Here is a 25,643-nt window from a genome sequence, read left to right on the forward strand (position 1 = left end):
ACTGAAGTAATGAATTTGAGTTTGCAAGAGCTCAGAGAAGCAGGTGTTGACAGACAGGCCTGGCACACTAAAGTCACAAAGAGTTGGACTCGATTAAACACAAACTTAACAAATGCACACAGAAAGCAAGAGAAAGTATTTCAAACCAAGAACAGAAGGGACTTCTTTAAACAAAGCGCTGTGGAAATATGGAATAAGCAACTGTGCTGTCAAAACCTGTAACTGGCTTTCTTCAGGAAATGGCAAGATTAGATCTTTGGATCAAGTGCTTACTAGTAACCAAACTAGCTAGATGAATAACCTTCTCTTGAATCTTTATGTTCTTACACGCAAAATGAAAGTAATTAGATGCAGGAAGAAAATGGAGGTTTAAAAAATTGCTTTAAATTACAGAGACCCACGGGTTTAATATCTGAGTAACATAACACTCATTAGCAGTAAGTCAGCGGATCCTGCATTGTTGCTTTATTTCTATGAACAAAGAATTATCTACAACATTTATAAAAACAAATAGATCAGACAAAGAAAACAGAACAAATAAATCATGTTAATAATCTCAGGTTTTTTGCACATTCACTATGAGTTCATCACAAAGCTTGGTGAGTTCCTCATTCTCTTTTTCCTGTGAAAGAAAAAATATACAATTGTAAATATTTTTAAAAGCAAACATGACTATTAATGCACACATGGGATATCCAGCACTAACTGGAGAATTCATTGGGAAGGATAGGTTTATTAAGAGATAATAATATAAAGATTAATAAAACATTTAATATTGATATTTTTAGTGGCACTGATCAGTTGCAAATTCTCAGATTGTCAAAGTGATTCTTCAAGCAAAAAGTCCTCATCTTTCCAGAAATGTCTACTTCTTTATCTTTCATTTTCCTAAGCTTCAAGAAGTCTTATAGAGGTGGTGACCACAGATACATCAAGCAACATTAGATCAGGGTCATAACATGTAATGCTAAAAGGTTTAAAACCGTGCATGAAGGTGAATGTGGCACTACTGCTTGTCAACCCATAGTGCGACAGACTTGGGAGGATAGGGATGAGTCCTACTACACAATCTGCGTCAAATCCAAATGATGCCTCATCAACCATGGTATTAAGGTACTATGTGGAGTGGGCAGGACAACACTGAGGCAGTTTGAGATCAAAAGCAGCTCCTGAGGCTAAGTGCACTTGGTTTCTGTTTACTCACATAATGGAACAAGTGATTGACCAGACAGTACACATTTCGATTTAGACAATACAACCTCTAAATCTACACAACTGTCAACTAAATCAGTATCAAAACTCTCTCTGGGGCTTTTTTGACAAGATATTGCTTTATAAATTTGGAAAAATGTTAAGATTCTTAGCTCATTTAGTTAAAAAATTTAAAGTTTTTAGCAATTTAGCCAAGAAGGTCAGAGCATCCACTAAAACAAAATGTACATCACACTCTTGCATCTCTGGTGAGAGACTGCCAGCATTGTTGCATCTTGGGTTCTGTCAAATTTTATGACACTACTCAATGTCAAGAAGTACTAGGAGATAACATTTAGATTCATTGGCATTCTCATTTTTGTCAGATGTATAAAAATCTCAATTCTTGCTAATTTTAAACACTGCAAATCAATATTTTTAAAGTACCCATGAAAAGAACTGAATGCCTTCAGCTGTTTAAAAAAAAGTGTGGCTCATTGACTAGACATTAGGTTATGGAAAGTTTCTACTGCCCTCTCCAATTAACAGCCCACTGAGACTCTTACAGTCCAAATAAGTCATGCACATCAAAACTCATTCGCCTCAATTAAGACTGAAGGTTTAACGCTAGTACAGGGATAAAAGATTATATCCACTTTCCCATGTTCCTGGTAACCTTGCTCTGAGCAGGTAGAAGTTACAGACTAGTCAACTTTGATCGATGTACCTTTTGTTCGAGGCTTCTCTCCAACGACTGGATTTTCACCTGTTCCCGGCGCAGCTGTGCCTGCAAAGCTGCCGTTTCCGCCTTCAGCTTTAATCTCACTTGGGCAATCTCTTCATTGGCACTAAAACCAAGCAGAAACATCTGTTCGGGATACTTATTCATTAAGCACATAAAACATTTATGGTGCATTACTACTTCATGAAATGTTTCATTTGGTTTCTAACCCCAGTGGTCTTTCTGCTGAACAGAAGGGTAGTGTTAGCTACTTTTGTCACAAAACTGCTAAATGAATGTCAAATTAAGACCACAACTCATTGCTGATTACGAGGGCCAGAATACCTATGAAGTGAGGAAGTTTACTGCTGTTTTGAAGCAATTTGTGTAGAATCCCCATAGAATTAGAACCTAGGAACACTTACAGGCCTATCTTCTCCTCAGCATGTGCCTTGAGCGTCTGATATCTTTGCTCTTCCTTTTTGATTCTTGCCAAGTAGTCCTGAGCACATTTCTTCAGCGTTTCTTCATTCTGAAAGCATCAAGACATTTCAGATGTCATTAAATCCTTTTGTTCCATTTCCATTACCCATCAGAGACTATATTAAGAAGAACTGTTGTGTATGCTGACTTGTATGCGGCAAATATTAGACAAAAGCTGTCAAAATGAATTTTCTTGTGAGACAGAACCGATACAAAACAAAATGGTCAGCACATACCAAATCAATCACAATCCGTAAATTACTAAAGTGATATTTAGGATGACTTCACAAGAAAATACTTACCAAGATTTCATAATACCTTAAACTACGAAGAACTGTTTATGAAGAAACCCCTCTTGTTTTTCCCCACTTATTTTATCAAGAAAGCTTCCAACTCACTTTTCTGTAGCCTTCAATCACTACTTTCTGCTTCTCAAACCTCTTAAAGAGGTCGGAGAAAGACTTTTCCATTGAGTTCAAGTCCAGAAGGACCTGCTGTTTCTCCTGAAGGGCCTTCTCGATTTCTAAACTAGCAGCTTCCTTCTGCTTCTGGCCTTCATCTGGAAACAAAACACAGAAATCAACACAGGTTATTCTTTAAAGTTACTCTTCAAATTAAGAAACATGTTCAACTGTTTCAAACAGTTGTTGGTAAAAGGTGTCTAAGCCCCTAGCCTTGAACAGTTTATAGTGAATGCAAATTTCCAGTAGAGGGCAGTGTAGTACAGTTTATTCAATATATTCTAAAAACCCTTCAGCTGGTGGTCCTTTATCAGCTTTTCACAAAAAACCACAGGCCAAATTAAATTCACTGAAGGGCCATGTTATGCACTTCTGCTTTAGAGTGTTAACTTTAAATAGTAAATAAAAAAACTGAACTTACCCATAATTTGAGCTACTGTTGCTTCAAAACCAGACACGATTTTCCTAAACAAAAACAAAAGACTTCAGTTTATGGAGGTTTAAAAACATTTACAACATTTAGTAATATTACAGAACATACATACCCCATTTCTTGGTAATCTATACGTAATTTTTCATATTTGTCCTGCGATTCTGCAATTTCACACTCTTTGTCCTTCACCTTAAAGAGAAAGAAAGTGGATATCCTTACTTTCATCCTTCTATGTAGCAGTCCATGTGGTTTCACTAAATTCATCCAAAACCAAACAAATGATGCTGGATTGGCAAGCTGGGTGCAGGTAAAGTAAATGAGAATTTTATCTGTGCAATAATCTAATGGTATAAAATTAAGCTTTGATACATTTCTTTACTTTAGGTAGAAATAAGAAAATAAAACAAGTCTGTATACAGAGTATATAAAATACTAGAATTTTAGCTTGTGAACCAACTAAAAGGAAAAAACTAATAAAGGTTAACTTCACACTAAAAAGTAAAAAAACAGCTTCACTAACATGTATTTTCAGCATGGAATTAACCTTTATCAATCCAGTATCTACAGATTGTAATTTATTCAAAAGACTTACTGAATAAGCCAGGCACAAACACCCAGAAAACAAAAACACCTTTCAAAAAGGGACATGCTGATCGCAAGACTTTGTTGTGAAGCCAGCCTTATCACTACACGTAACTTGAAAGGAGATGAAAGGGCTTAAGTCCTGAACCAGAAAGATACAAAACCCACAAGCTACACCCATGTTAAAGTACTACATAAAATTAAATAAAAATATTGAATATATAAATTCTGATGTATAAAAATTAGGTTACATTTTAAGGTGGGAGGGGAGTGGTGTTGTACTTGAGCTATTGCACAACAGCCCACTCAGGGTTGAGTTACTTGGTTTCGTTGTGTCCCTTTGGACAAGAAGAAGAAATCTGCCGAGATGGGGCGTGACTTTTGCATTTCAATGCGACCAAAAGATTTCTACCTCCAGGCGGACTCTCTCAATGGCAGCATCCATGTCTTTCTGGCTGTATTTCAGAACATCAAAAATGGCATCTTCACCAGCTCCTGGAAGAGGGAAGTCGGGAACTAAAGAACCTAAGGCACTGGGGCCTGTGGGTGCCAGCAGATCTGCTTCCTAGAAAGAAAAACCATAGAACTAAATAAAATCACCTTTATAACCAACACTGGTCAACTGCCAGAAAAGTTTCAAATCAAACAGAAGTGCCAACTGTCTGAAAACCATGACTAAAACGATCACATTGGTACAAAGGAACAAGTAAGTTTATTCCATGCTGAAAAGAGAAGAAAGAAAACACAACATTTTGGCCTTGGAGCCTTCTTCAGCATGGAATAAACCTATTGCTTGTTCCTTTGCAGCCTACACATGCTGACACAGCTACCCACCTGAACTACATTGGTACAATTACCTTTCTATCTAATGCACTCACTTTGCAGCATTGTTCAAGCTAAAAAAAAAAATACATTTACAATCTACAACCTAAACTTCTAAAAAGTTCTACACTGAAGAACTAGGGCTTACCATACCCATTGTCTTTAGACTTTCCAGTTAAAAACTTGACATTAAAAAAAACTTGTTATTGGCAGTTTAAGACATCTAGTTACAGACATAACAGCAAGAACATGACTGTGTAGTAAGACTGAGAGTGCATTTTGTAAAGAAGATACTTCAGATAGTTCAGTTACTGCAACATTACTATGAGCACTTGCAGAAACATTTAGATTGCACAAGGCTGCTAGAGAGTCAGCCTTAGTGGGAGAAAACATTCACAACCTGAAGAGATCAGCTAGTGTAAGATTCGTTCACAGGCTTGCCACTGACAAAGTTAAACTTTCACCAGATACTCAAAGCAGATGAGTTCTTACAGGTCTACACTCTGTCAAAAAAGTACTTTATGAGATCAGAACTCCCAAATTAAATAATGCAGATCACGAGCCAAGGAAACGATGTAACTGTGCTTCACACATGAATACACAGCCATACTGCAACATCACTGCTGTTCTTTTGCCAGAAAAGGTATTTAAGCACCCTACTGAAGCAGAAAAAAAACAATAGAAAACTAAAGCTGCATGCAAGAAGCCACAAGTCAAGGCAGCCAAAATGTAATCACACTTTACGTTATCCACCAACTCAGGTTTTCCTGCAGCTTATTTCCCATAGCTCATTCTGGGACAGAACTAAATTTATCCTAAGAAAGATGAGCATCTGAATGTTCAAGAACACTTACTGCTGTTGGGAAGCTTTCAAGAAAGCTGAGTCCTTCGTGCTTGTCTTCAGTCTTCTGCATGCTCTCAGCTCCAGCCTTAAGTGCCTCCATCCTGCAAACCAAACACCGCTTTAATCCACTGAGTAGGTGTAAAAGAATGCAAAGAATTCCTCAACAGCCTTGTTTTGGATCTTGACATTGAAAGAGTTTGAATAGAGACGAAAAGACTTTTGCTTGCTTATTGAGCACAGATCACCCATTTAAGCTGTTTGTGCTTCAAACAGGAAGATCCGTACCGAGACGCAAGAGGAAGTGGGAGTTGAACTCCGCTCATTTCTGCAAATCGGGGAGCAGATTTCTGGGGGCTCTCTCTGAGCAAAGGGTCAAACTTCAGGTACAGCGACTGCTTCCTCAAGGCTGATTCTTTGAACTGAATGGGGAAAAAAAAAAATCACAATAAAATATTGATGCATATCACCACAGTCTCAACTCATTAACTAGTGTTTCAATTTTCAAACTTTTACCATTTCAGCACCTGAATTACCAGTGTAATGCAAGGCAAAAACCACAAAAGGTTTGTGCATTTAAAATATCCTGTCACTAGCGTATTAGAAAAAGCAAACAAAATTTGTTTTCAACACATTCCGATTCTGAGATTTTAGACCCGAGATGGAAAAAAACAAAAGTGGACTCTACAAAAAATAATAAGTTAATTGCACCCACTTTTCTGCATGTTCAAGTATAATAACTCGGCTAATTTGGGTACACCAAAAGGTTCATTCATGTAAAGTCCAATGTTGAAGTCGTTCCTTGATATGAACTTCAGTTTTGCAAGTAATGAAGGCAAGCCTTATAAACACTAATTGTGAGCACACTAAGAACAGTCTACCCACAATTTAAAATCTGTTCTCCGGTGAACATACTTACTGTAGATGACCCAAATTGCTCCAGATAATCAATTGGGTCATCAAATCCTCCAGAAAGAACTGGAAAAGAAAATGTTTTAATTAAGTATGGACCTTATAATATCCATGCAACGCCTGCATCATATTTCTATTATCTATATTAACAATATATTAGGCTGAAAATACAGCAAAACTGGGGTTTAAGCTTAACACATCACTAAACATTCAACTGCATCTTAATATAAAAAGATTAAAGTAAACAAATTATGGAACTAAATTATTTACTAAATTCTGCAACTGTAGTTGGAATAGTCTTACAAATCCAATAAGAGTTATCTAAAAAAGTCTTACATTCTGTCCCCGACATAAATATCTCATTGCATGCCAACTCCGAATTTGACGTGATGGTATTTGTTGCATTCTGCGCCGATTCCGTCAGGCTTCTAGGACACTCTTCGGACAGATTCTCAGAAATGGCTATAGGCTCTCTCTCTTTGGCACTGCCACCATTATCGCACAGTTCAAAAGTCTCGGTCTGGAAAAAAAAAATATCCCTAAAAATCTAATCTTTCCACAACAAAATTCATTTTTGCAAGTTCTATAGGGTCCCCATTGTCTTCACTGCAGATACAACACTACATCAATAATACCTCTTTTACAACAGAACAAGCAACTAATTTAGTTTTGTGCAATGAATTACTAATAACTAAGAATTTCACACATGTTGGAACTGAAACTTAGGCATTTAAACTGAAACAGGCTTTAAAAATTGATCACGAGGGACCACTGCAAGGTCCAACACTTGAATTCAAGCAGTACACAATACACGGCTCATTCTGCAGCTCTCTGATCCCAAGAGCCAAGGAAGGTAGCAGAAAGTGTCGACGATTTGGTAGCATCAGGTCTTGAGCCTTATGTAGGCTATAATTTAAAGCAATGTACAGTCAATTTGCTAAGCACAGTAAGTTACAAAATACCCAATCAATTCTTACTTTGTTTGTTGAAGAGTCCTGCATAACGGTAGATTTCACCTCAGTCCTGGGGGGGAAAAATAAGGATAAAAAAACTGAAACTTTTCAATTCAAATCGGCTAGTTTCTATGTGAAATAATTACATTTATTCCATTGTTGGAATCTAGATAACATGCTTACCTGCCGATTTTTAAAACTAAATTGAGAACAATTCAATCCAAGCGATCACAACATAAGATGAGCATGTTTTGTATTGTTCTAAACAATTTAAGAACCTCAAATTAAAAAAAAAACTCAAGTCAGTGTACTGTAATACTCCTGGCAGGAGTGACTTTTGTACTCTCAAGACAAATGACTGCTTTCACAAGATGAATCATCATGCACCACTGCTTTTCAACACTTAAATATAGGCATGCTAAAAAAAGGGTCTCATAAAAATCAATATTTCTGCTCTGGAATTAGTTCAGAGAAGTACATATACTTAAATAAATCTTTTAAGACAAGAAAAATGTGCTAAATAATCATGCATCAGATTTTTAAAGACCTAGACCTAATGACAAATTCAAATGCATTAACTGTTTAAACTAGGAATCACAAATGTCTGAATAGCAGTGTTAAGTTTGTTAAACCAGCCTGTACTACTGCACATATGGAAGCTAGATGCAAAGAGACTAACTTGTGTCCCAAATTAAAATACATAGCTTAATATTCATAACCCAAGGTTAAAGGGTCCAATCCAGTATAAGAGCTTAGGATTCCGATACATACAATGATAGAGTCCCTCTGGAACCACCAACTTCGTCTTCTCCAGGCTTTTCCTCTGGCACGGTCGGCTGGGAAACTGCAGCCTCGGAAGCAGTCTCTTGCACCATGCCAACCTCACACCTACTGTCCAACTTGGATGGACGTTTTGGAGAATTACCGATTTTTGAACCCATCCCAAAGGGGTTAAAACTGGGATCATCGAACGTATCGAAATCAAAGTTGTAGGATGCTTTAGGAATGGGAATGTCAGCTTCAGCAGGCTTGCTGTCTTCTGGTAAGGGTTTGGTCTGGGTGCGTTTTCCATCTGCTGCAACTGCGTTTTTCAGCATGGGCTTGGCACCAGCTGGCCTCTTCCCCAACTTCTTCGGAGGCGGCTTACACTTGACCTGTCCGTCGTCAAAGTTAAACTCCAGCTTCACTGGTCCATCCTTCAGCTGTGGAGGGGCGTTAGCAGTTGGCTTGTCAGCATCACTTCTAGGAGGGTCATCCTTTATTAAAGAGGCTGTGGTGACGGTGGTGCTGACCTCAGGCCCAGGGGTTTCTTGCAATGGTGGCTTGGCACCTTCTTTACTGAAGGAGTCTGGGATCAAACCCAACTCCAAGACATCCTCAGCCAGTCCACACTTCAGAGGTTCTGCAGCAGACTGGTTCAAATCCAGCCTCTGAGGCACCTCTGTAGTAAGTGCGGAAGTGGTACTGGGCTGGCTCAATCCACAGACAGGAGAGTTTTGGAGCTTTGAGCCTCCAGTCTTGAAAGGATTGATGGAATCCAGACTATCGAAATCAACAGCATAGGAGCCTTTAGCTGGGAGTGGGGAGTTCTGTAGAGTCAGTGAAGATGAAAGAGGGGCAGTGTGGTCCAAGTTGTCCAGAATGTCATCTGCCTTGAGTACAATATCATCCGACTCATTTTTGGCATCTTCTGGTATATCAAAACTGGACGCATCCCTTGCTTTAATTACAACAGGACTGTTAACCACTTCGGTCTTCAGTCCAGCATCCGAATTATCCATTGATAGAGAAATTGGAAGTGTGGTTGACATGGAGTCATCCGCAGATGTGATCTCTGACACACCCCTCTCTGGACTGACTGCCATCTGAGCTGGGGTTTCCACTGTATTCATAGCCTTAACTGGGGAATTCCCAACCTGACTTGAGCTTTTAAAAGGATTAATTGCATCAAGATGGTCAAAATCAATACTGTATTCTCCTTTGCTTTCAATTCTTATCCCATCATCGGGAAAATGAACATCAGTCATGTTGAATCCATTTCCATCTACATTGAAAAAGAAAAAAAAGGCAGAGAGATTAGAATTTAGAAGCATATTAAAAGGTGCTATATGAAATAAAGTTCATTGATGGCCAAAACAAAATGAGAAATTAAGGAAAACAGTCTTTCCATAAAACTGTGATGTTTTCATATTACCTGACATGGGTTCATCAAATGAAGCCACTTCTTTGGATTCCAAACATGAAGCACTGTAAGCAAAAGAAATTGGGGGAAAAAATGCCATCAGCTGTTTGAAAAACCCTTGCTCATTTGCATTGCACATGGACAGCATTCAAGATCCAGCTGCTCAGTCTCCATGTGCTGATTCACTTATTAATTTGCTATTACTCTATTATTTTATATTATAACATTTTGCTTAGTGTTTTATTACAGTGGTTCTCAAAGTGTGGTCCGTGGACCACTGGTGGTGGTCTGGGAACAGAATTAAGGATGCATGGCTCAACAAGGAAGGACAAAATTTATCAAGACTGCCTCCAATAACCAATCTGAAGTTGTCCTGAAGGAAACAAAACTGATCTGAAAAAAAAACTCAAGCAAGCCTCATATTACTTAACAATGGCCAATTTTACTCAGATTCAATTTCTATATGGAGATACTCACCTCCAGTAAACAGTGAAAAAGACTCACTATCCAGAGCTCACACAACAAAGTACATAGAAAACATTAAAAATGCCTGCTCATGAGATATCAGATGCGAATTTTAGACTAATTTTACCACCTCTAACAAAGGCCTCACTCCATAAAGCCCATCTCACACACCAAAACAGCAATTATTCTTATAACCAAGTTTACACAGGTCTCAACCTCTTGGAAAACTGTTTCATTTACTTCTAAACACACACTGTTGCTTCCTCAAGCAAAATGCTCACAACAAACCCTGGCCTTTTCTCAGCTCCTCCTCTGCCACAATCATCAGTTCTCCTTTTGTTACAGCCAGATGGATAAGCCTAGCAACTGGTCTTAAAAAAATCATTAAAATGCTAATAGGTCAAATTCACCACTTCTGGTATATAAAGGTATTAACATTCAAGAACACTGACCTAAATGTCATGCAGTTAAATGGGCATATCCAAACATGTAAAGTCTAAACCTTGAAATTAAAGTGGTTTAAAACATACAACACTACAATTTTACCCAAGAAGTAAGATGCAACGCCGACTTTGTAATTTTTCTGCAAAATATTTCAGATTTCAGACTTCAAAACAAGCAGGAGACTCCTGCAAAGTAAGGCAAAAAGGGAAAGGACTCCTGGTCCCAAAATCCTTGCTCAGAAAATAAACCTAAAAAGCACAGTAAAATGAAGAATTAGAGTGACTACAACTTCTACAGTCTTCAAATAAGTATTGAGAGCTCAAAAGAGTGTCCTATTTCAGTAGGCTTGGGCACAAAAAGTCCAGGTAAACTCAACATTTGCCAGACTCTTCCTTTGTGACCTCTCATACACAGTATTACTCTAGGGCACAGCTCTTGGGCAAGCACACCTTGGCCTATCCCTTCCTCTCCCCTCAGGAAGCACAGAAAAAAAAAACAGTGGCAGCAGGTATAAAGAGTAAGAATACTGGTGGATTCCTGTTCTACCAAACGCAAACCCACATCAGCAGCTCACCCTGTGATGTCAGCAGGGTGGTTTTCCAGGGAAAGAGTTTCCATAGCCTTGGTGCAATCATCCAGACCATCAGCACGCTCCACCTGGCTTCCCTTGTTTGACGAGACAATCTTGCGCGTCACAGGGTCTCGCAAGGGCGTCTGAAAACAGACCTGAAACAAAAGGGAGACGTGGCAACTGTACCCATCTTCTCCAACACAGGTGTTCAAGGGCGTAATTAAAAAGATCCAACGGAGCTCATTTGGAAAGAGGATCGCGTTTTACACAGTTCAGAAGTTCTATACCTTCACTCCCTTTGCCAAGCTTTTAGGAGGCATGTTTTCCTTTTGGGACTGGCGCAAGATGGAGGGTCTTCCCGTGGGCTGCAGGATATCGCAAGTCTCCAAACTGATGCAGCTTCGTGCAGGATCCACGCCAAAGTTTTCATCGTTCACGGCAACCACACTCATCCTGCGAGCAGACAGCCAGTGTGAGTGACAGGCCACGCCCAGAGTGCCAGCTCCACAGCTGGGCTGGCAGATAACAGTGGAGACCAATTTGGAAAAGCACACTCAGCATGACTCCACTGTCAATACCACTTCATATCCACTATACCACTCACCTTCAGCACAAATTCACTGTACCTTTAGTTACTACACAGTGGACATGATTCGGTCCACTCATTGTTTTCAGCCCTCATCAACTGGATTATGTACAGTATATGTTTGAATTTTAAAACAAAAACTACATACAAGTCAGGAGTAGAGTGCCGGGTGTCATTTTCCATACTGAATTAAGAATTTGGGATTTTTTTAAAAAGAATCACATGCAGTTTGACCTCACTAAATGTGTGACAGAGCAAAAAACAGTTTCCCAGATTTCTTGTGAAAAGATATAAATCCTTAAACCTCTTTGAAGGCAACCACTGCAGCACTAATCTAGTATGTACTAAACATTGTGTAAATGCTCAACTTATTTACTGATGTTTAGGAAACAGTGCATTCCATGACTATAAAACCACTGGCCACACACAGCAACACAGGCTGAAACACAGCAGCTTCCAGTCCTGTAGTCCAACCAAAACAATGAATTTCATTATGGCAGTGTCATCACAAGACCAGAACAAGAAACAAGACTCCCAAGCAGAGGCGGAATGACATGTTCCAGAAACCTTGAGATACAGCCCATGTGACCATACTGGAAAGCACTGATTTTTCACTTGGCTCTTTTATTGTAGGTGACAAAGAACGTGTCCCTATCGTGTCTGAAGATTTACCATTTTAAACACAAAGATGTTATCTTGCGGGAGGGGCTATCAGAAGCCAGAAACGATAAAAGTCCAACTCTAGGACCTGTGGTTGAATTCAAATAGCACAGGCATAAAACCCATTCACGACATAAAAAGAAAGACGAATTATCTCTCTCTCACCGACAGTCTGTACTTCGCAAGATTACGTCACCGCATAGAGAGGACCTCCCAGCCCCGTTTAAACATGTGAGGACAAGAAAGCAAGTTCCATGCACGTTTCCCGGAACTGAGCCGAAAGGATGCAGCGATCATCTGATTTTATTACATCCTCATCGATCATTAGCAAAGATGAGCAACAAAGACGTTATCGCCTGTACTGTGGGTTCAGGCGATAGACCGCGTCTTGAACTTGAAAAACGGGCTTCGACAGACTAAAGAGAGATTCACACGTAACTGGCAATTTCTAAAAACTCACCCAGGTGACAGCTTTCCTCCAAGAAGTCTGATTGTCACAAACAGGCCTGCAGTTCGGCGTTGCGTTCAGTGATTTAGCAACACTTAATGACACCATCATGACTTATCCAGCCATTGAAGCAGGCAGCCGCGAGTGAACACGGCCTCACACCCGCACACATGAACTGTCTTTCGGCTGACCCGCATCACAGCAACGCCGCAATTCATCCGTCCCATCACGAATAAAGCAGCTCGAAAGTGAAGACGTACTGCGGCTTACCCGGTGAAACCTGGCCGACAGATAATTTTCCGTTTTCCCTTACAGGCGCAAAATCCAAAACACAACTACCAAGAAAGCTGCGATTCTCCCCGTAACCCCGCTGTCTGCCAAGAGACGATTTCCATCAAAAATAAAAAGCGCCGAAACATGCAACAATTACTTCTAAAGCCCGGCACAAACTCATACGTACCTCGAACGACGAGTAAAACAGCATCAAACACGAACAGCTTTCTTCACACTCAAGTCTGTACCTGACGTTCAAGCGCTGCAAACCGCCCAGTACATTTTAAATTTAAACCGAGGCCAGCAGCCAATCGGAAAAGAGAGTACGTCAGCAAATGGGTGGTTTTTTTAAGACAAACCAGCCAATGGCGACTGAGGACAGACGGAGCTGCGAGATAAGGGTACGTCACCATGATTGATTGCCGAATAACCCAATAGGATGGAGAAACGACGAGCTCGAGCGCTGTGTTACTAGTTAAAGAGGAGGATTGTGTCAGCGGAAGCTGTGTTTTTCTGAGCTTGTTGATGACATATAATCAGTCTCTGAATTCGTTGTGCCATTGATTGACAGAAGTGTGTATATGTCGACAGTGCAAATGTACGATGCACGTGTCCTGAGCAGCGCTAAAGGTTTTTTTTTCCGTGAATGTGTGGTCAGCATTAGTGTTACTGCCACCAAACCGAGTTTCATCCCGGGAAAAGTGAAGCCGAATTATACAACGAGGGCTGGTTTCATCTGATACATCTCCATGTCTCTGTGATCAGTAACACTTTTACACTGGCAGTGGTAGTTTCCTCTCCTCCGGCAGAAAAAAAAAACAAGAGGGTGTCTGGTCTACTGTAATGATACCAGCAGATCCTAAAACAAAACGGGAAAACGTCATTAGAACCACATCAAACAAAATTGTGGGCAAAGGATTTTGTGGTCACTCTCGTTTCAGTTTTAGTGCCTTTTGTGAATTTTTTAAAACGATATTCTGTTAAACAGGACATATTAAAAAGGGAAATCATAATAATTCCTTATACTTATATAGCTCTTTTCTGGACACTCCACTCAAAGTGTTTTACAGGTAATGGGGACTCTCCTCCACCACCAGTCTGCAGCCGCACCTGGATGATAGATAGATAATACTTTATTAATCCCGTAGTGAAATTGATGTGTTACAGCAGTCCAGCCCAAGACAAGCAAAAACAGACATAAGAATAGTTATAAAACAAAAGACAACAAAAATAAAAAATAAATGCATAGGTGTGTGCAAAATGTGATGATCATAGTCACTGTAAAAGCAATAAAATATGTGCAAAATGTGCATAGGTTTATACAGGCTGATTGATGGGATGATGCGACAGCAGCCCATACTGCGCTCACAGTACACTCACCACACAGGAGCTCTTGTGGAAGAGAACAGAGATGAAGCCAGTTCATAGATGGGGGTTATTAGGAGGCCATGATTGGTAAAGGCACTGGTTCATTTAACTTGGAACAATGCCATACATTAGAATTCACAGGTGAAGATTGCTGATCCGTGTGCCTAAGGAAGTATCCAAATATCCACAGAGCTCGGACTGTCTGTGTCCAACAAACCAACTAAGTTGAACTAAGTTAGGACAGGGACAAGTTTAGAGAAAAAATAAGCAATTTATATCACTTCTAGTTAAGATCACTACTGGAAAGGGATTTGATCACAGGGAGATGTAACTCTGGGCTTTACTCTCAGACATACTCTCAAAACAGTTTTTTTTAAGTGGGATGATGAATCCAGAACTTAATTCACAGGTGTAATCACTGAATTTCACACATGTAAAGCCCTACTTGGCCTGTTGCAATACATTTCTTCAGCAGAAGCATTTAAACACAAAATAAAGTACAGAGGGGAGCTCAGGAGATCTCCATTAAATTCAACGTGAAAGAAAAGCACAAAGAGTGGTCGCAGCATGGAACAAACTAAAAGGACAGCTGGAACAGTGCTGGATGAGATCCACTGATTAATGAGTTATACCAAGCCAGCACACAAGTGCCCTTTCATCTTCTACTAAAAACATCATTGTTAAATTCAGTGTGCTCATCTACTCATTGTTTTAGATCATCTTTGAGATAGTGTTACAAGACAGAGTATGAATAAATGAAATAGAAGTATATAAAAAGAACACCAGGACCTGACAACACCTTGCCTTGCAAACAGATTGTCAAAGGTAATGATTGTACACTGAGAGGGTCGATACCATGATCACATAGCTGATGGAGAAGTGCCTTTCTCTATAGTGCTGTTGGCAACAAGCCGTAGTACTTTTCCCCAGAGCTTTAGAAAATGAAAGGTGTTGGAAGTCATAGGGATGCAGGGTGCTTTGAGCTCCTGGATTGTCTTATTATGGACAACATGCAGTTCAGCAGACACATACATCAAAGAGAGCTTGGGTATGAACCACAGTTTCCAAAATGTATCCGTGCTCTCCCAGTCTAGGAGTGATAGATGAGAATGGTAGATGGCTCCAATAATGCTCCATATATTTGTATGTAAATGTATTATGATGTCTCTATATTGTAAATGTCTGTAGATCTTATGTTGATTATATATGATGTGGCAACAGTGATTTATTTATTGGTCATGCCAACAAAACTTCTTGAATTGAGTGGTGACATTGTGGCTAAGGATCTGCACCTGTGGCTGGAAGGTAAAATCCCGGGGCTGGCAGAGGAATCCTACCCCATTGGGCCCCAGCTGCTCCAGGGGTTCTGTACAATGGCTGACCCTGCTATCTAACCCCAAGCTTCTCCTCATGTCTGTGTCTCATGGAGAGCAAGCTGAGGTATGCAAAAACGTTTTGGCAGGTGACTGTGTGTTGATTGGGGAACCATTAACCAGCATCTAATCAACGTCTAATCAATTGTCCTACTGAGATGGCAGGGGAGATACCTTGATACTTGGCTTTGAACCTCGGCACTTGGATTTCATCTTCGCTCTCCCGGGTCAGAAAGCATTCTTTCTCTGTTTGAACAATGCGTGGATGTGTTTGAGGCAAAAAGAGGGAAAGTTCCTGCCCTTGAGAAGATCAATTTGCAGCCTCTGACACAGAGAGAGAGGAAAACGGTGCATGTTGTTATGTTCTCGGAACTGGCAAAGACGGAGGACATTCACACCTGGCTTAACCAGTACTGCACCGTCCACCATGGAACTGAGGTTAGAGATGTTGACGGTATAAAAACAGGAGCAAGGAAATTCGAGGTTCGCTTGCTACCGGACAGCGTAAATGGAGGCTTAAGGCACCTGCCCTCTACAATCCGGCTGGGCGCCTGCAATGGCTATGTTTTTTATGTGGGACAACCAAAGGTGTGTCGGCGCTGTGGTGCTGTGGGACATCTGGCATCGTCCTGCACTGTGAAATGCTGCAAGACCTGTGGCAAACAGGGACATTTAGCCTCTGACTGTTCAATGCTGCCAAAGTGCAATTTATGTGGCTCGGAAGGACACGTTTTTAAGAACTGCCCTCACGCCTACGCCAATAAACTCAAAATGAGAAAGGATGAGGCAGTGCTTGTTTCAGCCAAACCGGCCCGAAAATCCAAAGCAAACAACAAGTCAAACAAAGAACCCTTGTTGGACAAAGACTCTCAGCCTCCAGCCAGGATCAGTCCTGCTGTGGCTCCGGGGCTGGTGGAAGAGAAATCCACTACCCCCCCACAACCGCAGACTGCACCAGACAAGCACGAGGGTTTGAAAACCCCCGAGAACAGCGAGGACCCCTCCCCCACTCCTGCTCCTCAGAACGAGGGCCAGTGTGGGGCCCCCCGGTGGAGCGGGTCCAGCGAGGATACCCAGGATTCAGCGGAGCTGCTTTTCTCAGACTCTGCAAGTGCTACAGATGCCCTCCTCTCCTCCATCCAGTCCATCACGGAGGATCTGCAGCAGCTGGTGGGTGAGGGGGAAGAGGAGACTGGTGCATCGGCTGCACCCCTTTCCCCTCAGTGCTCCCAGGAGCTGGACTTGAGGAAAAGAAAAAATGACTCTGTTTTCTCCCCGAGCGAGGAGGAAGGAGAGCATGGCGATGGGGACAGCTGGAACCTCTCCACCCCTCCCTCTACCCCCTTCCTTGAAATGGACTCTGTGAACGCTTTTACTGCTGCCACCCTGATGAAGGCTCATTCAGAGGATGGCTGGCAGGAAATTGGTAAGAAGAAAAAGAAAAAGAAAAAGGTAACAGGTGAGACCGAAGAGAAATGTGTTTTGTAAAGACTGGTTCCACTTTCTTATGTAATATGGCTCTTAACATAATTTCTCTTAACACAAGAGGTATCAATGACAGAGTTAAATGCCAGTCTGTCTTTGATTACCTCCAGCAGAGAGAGGGAGATGTGTTGATGTTGCAGGAGTGTGCTTTAGCCTATCAAGAGAGGTATAAAAGTTTTGAAGATAGGTGGGATAAAGGGCCTTCTGTTTGGTCAGGGGACAATAACAACAGAGCCTCTGGCGTGGCCATTCTTTTCAAAGGATGGGCTTTCAAATTGAAAAGTATTCAGAGGGTCATAGATGGCAGGTTGCTGTGTGTGGATGTGGAATGGGGGACCGTTAACCTGCGGCTAATCAATGTGTATTGCCCTACTGACGTAGGAGGAAGGGTGGAGCTACTCAAGGCACTCTCCCCCCTATTGTTATGCAGCACAGACGTGATAGTGGGAGGGGATTTTAATTGTATCTTAGAGCACACAGACAGGCAGTCTAGCTCGCCGATAAAATTGGATTCCAGCTCACTGGCCCTGCAAAACTTAGTTCAAGACTTTAAACTCTCAGACACATATAGATGTATATATCCCACAACAGCAGGATATACATGGTCAGGGAGGAATAGCAGCTCCAGAATTGACTATTGCTTTGTCTCAGAGAGAGTGAAAGTTGTTGGGGTCACTCTTCAGCCTGTCTTCTTCTCAGATCATCAGGCTTTAGGGTGTAGAGTGGAACTCCAGGGCGGGACTGTCTTTGGCCCAGGCCTCTGGAAACTCAACACAAAGCTGCTAGAGAACGAGGGGGTAGTATCCCGCTACAAGGAGAAACTATCACAGTGGCTGTCCTTGCAGTGTCTGTACGGGTCAGTAGGAGAGTGGTGGGAGGAGGTGAAGGTGAGGACAAAGGCCTTTTTCATGGCTGAGGGAAGGAAGGCTGCTGCCAGACGGAGAGGAGTGCTAGCCAGGAAACAGAGGCAGCTGCAGCGTCTCTACACGATGCTGCACAGTGGCTTCGATGTGCTCGAGGATATCGCCCTTTTAAAAAAGGACATCCGGAGCATAGCCGAAGAAAGTAGTCGAGGAGTGCTGTTAAGAAGCAGAGTGCAGTTCTTGGAAGAAAATGAGAAGTGTACTCGCTTCTTTTTCAGGAAAGTGGTAGGCTCCAAGACTGTCATGGAAAGTGTAGTTGATGAGGAGGGACGAGAGAGAACAGAGCCGAGTGCTATCCTCTCCTGCACCGAGGCCTTCTACTCAAGACTGTACAGCTCTACAGAGGTAAAGGATGAAGATATTCATTTTTTTACCTCAAAGCTAGAAAACATTTTGAGTGAAGAAGATAGGGAAGTACTTGAGAGGGATTTGACAGTAGAAGAGCTGAGACAGGCTATGGAGAGCTTACAGAAGGGGAAAACTCCGGGTGCTGACGGGCTCCCTAAAGAATTTTATTGCACCTTTTGGGATCTGCTTCAGGATCCGCTACTGCTCCTATTCGAGGAAAGCTACAAGACAGAATTGCTGCCTGACTCCTTAAGAGAAGGCACTATCTCTCTCTTGTTTAAGAAAGGAGCAAAAAATGACATAAAGAACTGGAGACCCCTCAGCCTGTTAGGCGTGGACACTAAGATCCTGTCCAAAGCCCTTTTCCTGCGCCTACAAAATGTAGTGGCCTCACTGGTAGGGAAAGAACAGACTTGTGGGATAGCAGGACGCCTGATGAGCGACAACCTGGCCTTGTTGAGGGATGTCTGTCTGTACTCTGAGGATCGCTCCCTCCCTCTGTGCATTTTAGGTGTAGACCTAGAAAAGGCCTTTGACCGCCTAAACCGGCAGTACTTAACATCGGTACTTGAGCACATGAAGTTTGGCCCCATCATGAGAAAGTGGATTAACCTGCTGTACACAGGTAGCAACAGCAGAGTCATGGTTAATGGCAATAGATCACGCACCTTTGAAGTCTGTTCAGGGGTGAGGCAGGGCTGCCCATTATCCCCCTTGTTATTCGTTTTGGCTATGGAGCCCTTAGCCTGTGCCTTGCGCCAGGATCAGGCCATTAATGGGATACCAGTGCCTGGAAGTGGGGGAGGAGAGGTAAAGACATCTCTATACATGGATGACGTCACCCTGCTCCTCTCTGACAATGCCTCAATTAGCAGAGCTCTGCAGTGCTGTGATCGGTTCTCTTTGGCTTCCTCCGCAAAAATTAACACATCTAAGAGTGAGATTTTTTATCAGAACTGGAGGGAGCCAAAAGAAGGACATGATCTCAGGCTGCAAGAGAAGAGAATTAAGGTCCTGGGGGTGTATTTTGGAGAAGAGATGGGAACAGTAAATTGGCAGAACAAATTGCCAATCTTAAACAAAAAACTGATGCAATGGAAGGACCGAGACCTCACCATGACAGGGAAGGTGCTGGTCATCAAAGCCGAGCTCTTGCCTGTCTTGAATTTTCTGGCTTCTACCTTCCCAATCCCACACCGTGTTGCGGCGGTGCTGAGGAGATTGATGTTTCAATTTCTATGGGGTGGGAAGCAGGAAAGACTCAGAAGGGAAATAATGTACAGGCCGCTACCCTCAGGGGGGAAGTCTGTCCCAGATATTGCTACGAAGCTGCTGTGCATTTTCCTGGCCTCTGTGCTGAGAGGCTTTGCAACAGCACCTGCAGCGCGTACCTGGACTTATTTTTCCAGGCTCTGGGTAGGTAGGGAGGTGTTCAGAGTGTGGGGTGTCAGACCCAAGCTGGACGTCCCACTCTCTGACACATGCCCTGCAATTTATGGGACAGTTAAAAGTTTTCTAAGATCTCACCCAATTGGCCATATTCCCCTCCGAGATGTCAGCGTCCAAAAACTGGAAGATTTCGTAGCACCCCAGAACAATAGGCAGACCCCTGTGGGCATTTTAACATCAGCCCAAACAAGGAAGGTGTGGAAACACACATCCTCTAAATTTCTGTGCAACATTCACAGAGATTTAGCCTGGAGTGTCGTCCACCAGTGCTTACCGGTACGAACTTTCTTGTACCGTAGGGGCCTCACCCCCAGCCCTCGCTGCGTTAGGGTGGGCTGCGGCGAGGAGGAGACTGTGACCCATCTCCTGTGGTCCTGCTTTTTTGCTAAGGCCTTCTGGGCCCAGTTTGAAGATTGGTTGCAGGCTCTCTCGCCCCAATTTACCCTGACCGCTGCTTTCGTTAGATACGGCATCTCTCCTGTCAAGCTTCCTCCTGACGTGTTTGACAGGATCTGGGCCGTGGTGAACAGTGGGAAAGACGCCCTGTGGAGAGTGAGGAACATGGGGCTGTTCAAAGGCATCGAGGTCCCAGTCAAGGCAGCAGGTAGCCTGGCCCTGTTCATCACCCGAGAGAACTATTACCTCAGAGATCTGTGGAGAGAAGGGAGGGAGGAAGCAGAAAATCTGTGGGAAATAGAGAGCATAGGTCAACATCTCAAGAAACTGTGAAAAACATTATCATGTTTAAATAAAGAATGTGATTTGCACCAGAAAAAAAGAAAATTGTTGCTATGTAACTGTTACCGTGTCAAAATGTAATGAGATGTGATCATATATACTGTTTTAAGTATGTATATTAATGTAAAGCTTTCTGATTTGTGATTTCCTGTATTTTTTTGTGAAAAGAAAATAAAGTTCTTAAAAATCGAAATCGGTTCACCCAGGGCAGGGGAGATACCTTGATCAGCCTGTAGGTGGAGTAGTTGGATTGTTTTTCTTTTGTTGGAAGCAGTGTTCGATTTGCGGTTTTTGAAATGGCAACCTTTGGATCCCGTAAGAATGCTGTACGTTTTGAGCTCTTGGATGACCTCTTCATGGATCGTATGCAGTTCAGCAGAAAAGTGTTACAGAAGGAACTTGGCTTTGAACCTCGGCACTTGGATTTCATCTTCGCTCTCCCAGGTCAGAAAGCATTTGAGGTTGTATTTGCTACCTATCCTCTGTTTGAACAATGCGTGGATGTGTTTGAGGCAAAAAGAGGCAAAGTTCCTGCACTTGAGAAGATCAACTTGCAGCCTCTGACACAGAGAGAGAGGAAAACGGTGCATGTTGTTATGTTCTCGGAACTGGCAAAGACGGAGGACATTCACACCTGGCTTAACCAGTACTGCACCGTCCACCATGGAACTGAGGTTAGAGATGTTGATGGTATAAAAACAGGAGCAAGGAAATTCGAGGTTCGCTTGCTACCGGACAGCGTAAATGGAGGCTTAAGGCACCTGCCCTCTACAATCCGGCTGGGCGCCTGCAATGGCTATGTGTTTTATGTGGGACAACCAAAGGTGTGTCGGCGCTGTGGTGCTGTGGGACACCTGGCATCGTCCTGCACTGTGAAATGCTGCAAGACCTGTGGCAAACAGGGACATTTAGCCTCTGACTGTTCAATGCTGCCAAAGTGCAATTTATGTGGCTCGGAAGGACACGTTTTTAAGAACTGCCCTCACGCCTACGCCAATAAACTCAAAATGAGAAAGGATGAGGCAGTGCTTGTTTCAGCCAAACCGGCCCGAAAATCCAAAGCAAACAACAAGTCAAACAAAGAACCCTTGTTGGACAAAGACTCTCAGCCTCCAGCCAGGATCAGTCCTGCTGTGGCTCCGGGGCCGGTGGAAGAGAAATCCACTACGCCCCCACAACCGCAGACTGCACCAGACAAGCACGAGGGTTTGAAAACCCCCGAGAACAGCGAGGACCCCTCCCCCACTCCTGCTCCTCAGAACGAGGGCCAGTGTGGGGCCCCCCGGTGGAGCGGGTCCAGCGAGGATACCCAGGATTCAGCGGAGCTGCTTTTCTCAGACTCTGCAAGTGCTACAGATGCCCTCCTCTCCTCCATCCAGTCCATCACGGAGGATCTGCAGCAGCTGGTGGGTGAGGGGGAAGAGGAGACTGGTGCATCGGCTGCACCCCTTTCCCCTCAGTGCTCCCAGGAGCTGGACTTGAGGAAAAGAAAAAATGACTCTGTTTTCTCCCCGAGCGAGGAGGAAGGAGAGCATGGCGATGGGGACAGCTGGAACCTCTCCACCCCTCCCTCTACCCCCTTCCTTGAAATGGACTCTGTGAACGCTTTTACTGCTGCCACCCTGATGAAGGCTCATTCAGAGGATGGCTGGCAGGAAATTGGTAAGAAGAAAAAGAAAAAGAAAAAGGTAACAGGTGAGACCGAAGAGAAATGTGTTTTGTAAAGACTGGTTCCACTTTCTTATGTAATATGGCTCTTAACATAATTTCTCTTAACACAAGAGGTATCAATGACAGAGTTAAATGCCAGTCTGTCTTTGATTACCTCCAGCAGAGAGAGGGAGATGTGTTGATGTTGCAGGAGTGTGCTTTAGCCTATCAAGAGAGGTATAAAAGTTTTGAAGATAGGTGGGATAAAGGGCCTTCTGTTTGGTCAGGGGACAATAACAACAGAGCCTCTGGCGTGGCCATTCTTTTCAAAGGATGGGCTTTCAAATTGAAAAGTATTCAGAGGGTCATAGATGGCAGGTTGCTGTGTGTGGATGTGGAATGGGGGACCGTTAACCTGCGGCTAATCAATGTGTATTGCCCTACTGACGTAGGAGGAAGGGTGGAGCTACTCAAGGCACTCTCCCCCCTATTGTTATGCAGCACAGACGTGATAGTGGGAGGGGATTTTAATTGTATCTTAGAGCACACAGACAGGCAGTCTAGCTCGCCGATAAAATTGGATTCCAGCTCACTGGCCCTGCAAAACTTAGTTCAAGACTTTAAACTCTCAGACACATATAGATGTATATATCCCACAACAGCAGGATATACATGGTCAGGGAGGAATAGCAGCTCCAGAATTGACTATTGCTTTGTCTCAGAGAGAGTGAAAGTTGTTGGGGTCACTCTTCAGCCTGTCTTCTTCTCAGATCATCAGGCTTTAGGGTGTAGAGTGGAACTCCAGGGCGGGACTGTCTTTGGCCCAGGCCTCTGGAAACTCAACACAAAGCTGCTAGAGAACGAGGGGGTAGTATCCCGCTACAAGGAGAAACTATCACAGTGGCTGTCCTTGCAGTGTCTGTACGGGTCAGTAGGAGAGTGGTGGGAGGAGGTGAAGGTGAGGACAAAGGCCTTTTTCATGGCTGAGGGAAGGAAGGCTGCTGCCAGACGGAGAGGAGTGCTAGCCAGGAAACAGAGGCAGCTGCAGCGTCTCTACACGATGCTGCACAGTGGCTTCGATGTGCTCGAGGATATCGCCCTTTTAAAAAAGGACATCCGGAGCATAGCCGAAGAAAGTAGTCGAGGAGTGCTGTTAAGAAGCAGAGTGCAGTTCTTGGAAGAAAATGAGAAGTGTACTCGCTTCTTTTTCAGGAAAGTGGTAGGCTCCAAGACTGTCATGGAAAGTGTAGTTGATGAGGAGGGACGAGAGAGAACAGAGCCGAGTGCTATCCTCTCCTGCACCGAGGCCTTCTACTCAAGACTGTACAGCTCTACAGAGGTAAAGGATGAAGATATTCATTTTTTTACCTCAAAGCTAGAAAACATTTTGAGTGAATGAGATAGGGAAGTACTTGAGAGGGATTTGACAGTAGAAGAGCTGAGACAGGCTATGGAGAGCTTACAGAAGGGGAAAACTCCGGGTGCTGACGGGCTCCCTAAAGAATTTTATTGCACCTTTTGGGATCTGCTTCAGGATCCGCTACTGCTCCTATTCGAGGAAAGCTACAAGACAGAATTGCTGCCTGACTCCTTAAGAGAAGGCACTATCTCTCTCTTGTTTAAGAAAGGAGCAAAAAATGACATAAAGAACTGGAGACCCCTCAGCCTGTTAGGCGTGGACACTAAGATCCTGTCCAAAGCCCTTTTCCTGCGCCTACAAAATGTAGTGGCCTCACTGGTAGGGAAAGAACAGACTTGTGGGATAGCAGGACGCCTGATGAGCGACAACCTGGCCTTGTTGAGGGATGTCTGTCTGTACTCTGAGGATCGCTCCCTCCCTCTGTGCATTTTAGGTGTAGACCTAGAAAAGGCCTTTGACCGCCTAAACCGGCAGTACTTAACATCGGTACTTGAGCACATGAAGTTTGGCCCCATCATGAGAAAGTGGATTAACCTGCTGTACACAGGTAGCAACAGCAGAGTCATGGTTAATGGCAATAGATCACGCACCTTTGAAGTCTGTTCAGGGGTGAGGCAGGGCTGCCCATTATCCCCCTTGTTATTCGTTTTGGCTATGGAGCCCTTAGCCTGTGCCTTGCGCCAGGATCAGGCCATTAATGGGATACCAGTGCCTGGAAGTGGGGGAGGAGAGGTAAAGACATCTCTATACATGGATGACGTCACCCTGCTCCTCTCTGACAATGCCTCAATTAGCAGAGCTCTGCAGTGCTGTGATCGGTTCTCTTTGGCTTCCTCCGCAAAAATTAACACATCTAAGAGTGAGATTTTTTATCAGAACTGGAGGGAGCCAAAAGAAGGACATGATCTCAGGCTGCAAGAGAAGAGAATTAAGGTCCTGGGGGTGTATTTTGGAGAAGAGATGGGAACAGTAAATTGGCAGAACAAATTGCCAATCTTAAACAAAAAACTGATGCAATGGAAGGACCGAGACCTCACCATGACAGGGAAGGTGCTGGTCATCAAAGCCGAGCTCTTGCCTGTCTTGAATTTTCTGGCTTCTACCTTCCCAATCCCACACCGTGTTGCGGCGGTGCTGAGGAGATTGATGTTTCAATTTCTATGGGGTGGGAAGCAGGAAAGACTCAGAAGGGAAATAATGTACAGGCCGCTACCCTCAGGGGGGAAGTCTGTCCCAAATATTGCTACGAAGCTGCTGTGCATTTTCCTGGCCTCTGTGCTGAGAGGCTTTGCAACAGCACCTGCAGCGCGTACCTGGACTTATTTTTCCAGGCTCTGGGTAGGTAGGGAGGTGTTCAGAGTGTGGGGTGTCAGACCCAAGCTGGACGTCCCACTCTCTGACACATGCCCTGCAATTTATGGGACAGTTAAAAGTTTTCTAAGATCTCACCCAATTGGCCATATTCCCCTCCGAGATGTCAGCGTCCAAAAACTGGAAGATTTCGTAGCACCCCAGAACAATAGGCAGACCCCTGTGGGCATTTTAACATCAGCCCAAACAAGGAAGGTGTGGAAACACACATCCTCTAAATTTCTGTGCACAGAGATTTAGCCTGGAGTGTCGTCCACCAGTGCTTACCGGTACGAACTTTCTTGTACCGTAGGGGCCTCACCCCCAGCCCTCGCTGCGTTAGGGTGGGCTGCGGCGAGGAGGAGACTGTGACCCATCTCCTGTGGTCCTGCTTTTTTGCTAAGGCCTTCTGGGCACAGTTTGAAGATTGGTTGCAGGCTCTCTCGCCCCAATTTACCCTGACCGCTGCTTTCATCATATACGGCATCTCTCCTGTCAAACTTCCCCCTGA

The 25,643-nt window shown here is 43.4% G+C and overlaps 1 protein-coding gene across 1 annotated transcript; it reads right to left on the reverse strand.

Annotated features, from left to right (window-relative positions):
- Positions 1-442: 442 nt before the first annotated feature.
- On the reverse strand, positions 443-13,337 carry tacc3 (transforming, acidic coiled-coil containing protein 3). The gene is made up of 17 exons (XM_088638187.1): positions 13,216-13,337; positions 11,349-11,514; positions 11,065-11,216; positions 9,594-9,646; positions 8,171-9,443; positions 7,424-7,469; positions 6,783-6,966; positions 6,454-6,512; positions 5,823-5,956; positions 5,548-5,638; positions 4,284-4,436; positions 3,402-3,478; positions 3,278-3,321; positions 2,794-2,954; positions 2,338-2,444; positions 1,919-2,039; positions 443-622 (listed from the first exon to the last, which is right to left on the reverse strand). Exons 2-17 carry the CDS (start codon positions 11,511-11,513, stop codon positions 557-559), a joined length of 2,886 nt encoding a protein of 961 aa, XP_088494313.1. The 5' UTR covers position 11,514; positions 13,216-13,337; the 3' UTR covers positions 443-556.
- Between the last annotated feature and the right edge of the window lie 12,306 nt (positions 13,338-25,643).

The sequence above is a fragment of the Lepisosteus platostomus genome, chromosome 1 (genome assembly GCF_059453375.1).
Source record: "Lepisosteus platostomus isolate fLepPlt1 chromosome 1, fLepPlt1.hap1, whole genome shotgun sequence".
NCBI lineage: Eukaryota > Metazoa > Chordata > Actinopteri > Semionotiformes > Lepisosteidae > Lepisosteus > Lepisosteus platostomus.

Coding starts and splice junctions, on each gene's coding strand:
- tacc3 (XM_088638187.1), bottom strand. CDS start 11,513: ATGAGTGTGGTTGCCGTGAACGATGAAAACTTTGGCGTGGATCCTGCA. Junction 9,444..9,593: donor ATTTGATGAACCCATGTCAG/GTAATATGAAAA, acceptor TTTTCAATGTAG/ATGGAAATGGATTCAACATG. Junction 6,513..6,782: donor ATTTATGTCGGGGACAGAAT/GTAAGACTTTTT, acceptor TTTCTTTTCCAG/TTCTTTCTGGAGGATTTGAT.